At 42.9% G+C, this 1,988-nt stretch overlaps 1 protein-coding gene across 1 annotated transcript; it reads left to right on the plus strand.

Annotated features, from left to right (window-relative positions):
* Positions 1-775: 775 nt before the first annotated feature.
* LOC108602615 lies at positions 776-1,592 on the plus strand. Its single transcript, XM_017990753.1, has 3 exons — positions 776-886; positions 945-1,124; positions 1,179-1,592. Exons 1-3 carry the CDS (start codon positions 836-838, stop codon positions 1,476-1,478), a joined length of 531 nt encoding a protein of 176 aa, XP_017846242.1. The 5' UTR covers positions 776-835; the 3' UTR covers positions 1,479-1,592.
* Positions 1,593-1,988: the final 396 nt, after the last annotated feature.

The following is a 1,988-nucleotide window of genomic DNA, read 5'->3' on the forward strand; positions in this document are numbered from 1 at the left end:
GCAGACAACAGTGAGAGACGTAACAAATTAAGGCATTTCGACAGCAAGGGGTGTGGGTGGTGGGTGTTGGGTGGTGCCGTTCAATGTCCTCTCCACAACAAGTGAAGTTTCAACGGTGTTGAGTTTCAATTGTGCTCGTAAACGTGGCTCCAAATTGGCTCCCAGCGAATAATTCATATAAAACACTTTCGCACCGTGCGACTTGCCATTAGCATCATGCTGTTCACCCCCAAACACCCCTCCTCATGCAGCTGGTTACGCCCTATGTAACCCCACGATTGCATTTACAGCAAATTATTTATGGCTGCGGCAGACACGAATAGCGGAAGCGACTATGCGAGCTGCCAGCTCCATGTCTATCAATATTTTATGGAACACTGTCTGCAGTGCTGCTTGCCACAACAACAGCAGCAGCAGCAGCACCACCACCACCACCACCACAGTGAGGCAAGTAGTATATCGGTGTCTGCTTACGCTGCCCTGCTGTCGGTCTGGCTGTCGGCCTGGCTGGCTGCCTGTCGATATCCGGTTAGATGAGTATCTAAATTGCCTTTACTGTTGATGAATTAGTGCCGGCTTCACTGCCGCCTGTTGAGGCAAGGAGGCTGCTGCTGCGGCTGCTGCGTGCAACGCTTAGATAAGTGCCGTCAGTCTAACGTAAGAAATTTCATTTTCCATTGACTGATGGCAGCCAATCGCAGGCGCCTCTCATGCTTAAGCTACGCTTCAGGTAATAAGTATGCAAAGCAATTGTTATTATATTGAAGCATAGTTAACTTGGCGCTTCAAGTCTGAGCTATAAGTTACAAAATTATTTGTATTTTCTATTTGCATTATGCTGCTCTCCAAGAAGGAAATTGTATCCATTATATTTCTTATAATTGCGGTATGTTAGCAACAATAATTAATGCACTCTCTTAATTTTAGCTTTCGCTTCGTTGCAGCTAATTTGCTTGGTAAATGCTGCTGCTTTCGCTAGCGATCTGTATCTGAGCGATAATCTGCATCTGCTGGCGTTGCAAATGATCAATGTGGGCACTGTCTATGTCTGTCTGCTCTATGGCATCAGCACTTGGCTCTTTCACTCGAACTATGCCGAGCCCAGGCAGCATATGCGCTATGTGGTAAGCTTAACCAATTAACTATTTATAAAGCTGTAACTATTAGTTAACTTGCAGCTTGGCGTCAAACTGGCCATTGCGATTGCTTGTCACTTAGCCATGTTTATCTATTTGCTGCTGCCGACCAATAGAAACAAACTCGCCAAGTCTACAAAGATTGAGCTGCTCTTTACCGACTTCAATAGAGCTTGTCGCCTCATCCGCATCGTGCTAACTGCTTTAACTATTCTGCTGCTTATTGTTTGCTTTGTGCTTGTGGTGAGAACGACGCACCAGAAGCGCAAGCTTAATATTCAAAGACGACAGCAGCGTGGCGACGGGCTGATCACCTCATCATCTTCAACGGCGGCATCATAAAGCAGCTGAAATAAAATTACAACTTTTCATATCCATGTCGCAGCCTGCAGCTGATATGCAATTCACTTGCAGCAACAACAACAATAATGTAATAAAAAAAAACGTCTGACTGTCTGAGTTTTTGTAGTCCTTGTAAAATATTCATGTGTACCTGTGGACCCGCTGCAGAAAAATGTACAGCGGGTCTTATAAGTTAAGCAAATGAACCTGAGTTGATATAGCCGAACTTTATAGGTGGGTACGTGTATATCCCAATATATCTTAGCATTTCGATATGCAGCCCCTTTTTTAATTTATCAGCTTTCGCTTTTGTATATACAAATATCAAAATCATGTTATTATATGCCAACATAGAAGTTGTTAACAATATCTGATGAAGAGAAAACTGCAATACATTTGTTTGTTGAGTTGATGGCCTTAGTAGCTAGCACTCACCACTTTTAGTTATTATATTAGTTTGTATAATAATTAATCTTGTAAATTAAATAAGTAACTATCATGAACTGCAGT

Source organism: Drosophila busckii, chromosome 3R, assembly GCF_011750605.1.
Source record: "Drosophila busckii strain San Diego stock center, stock number 13000-0081.31 chromosome 3R, ASM1175060v1, whole genome shotgun sequence".
Taxonomy (NCBI): domain Eukaryota; kingdom Metazoa; phylum Arthropoda; class Insecta; order Diptera; family Drosophilidae; genus Drosophila; species Drosophila busckii.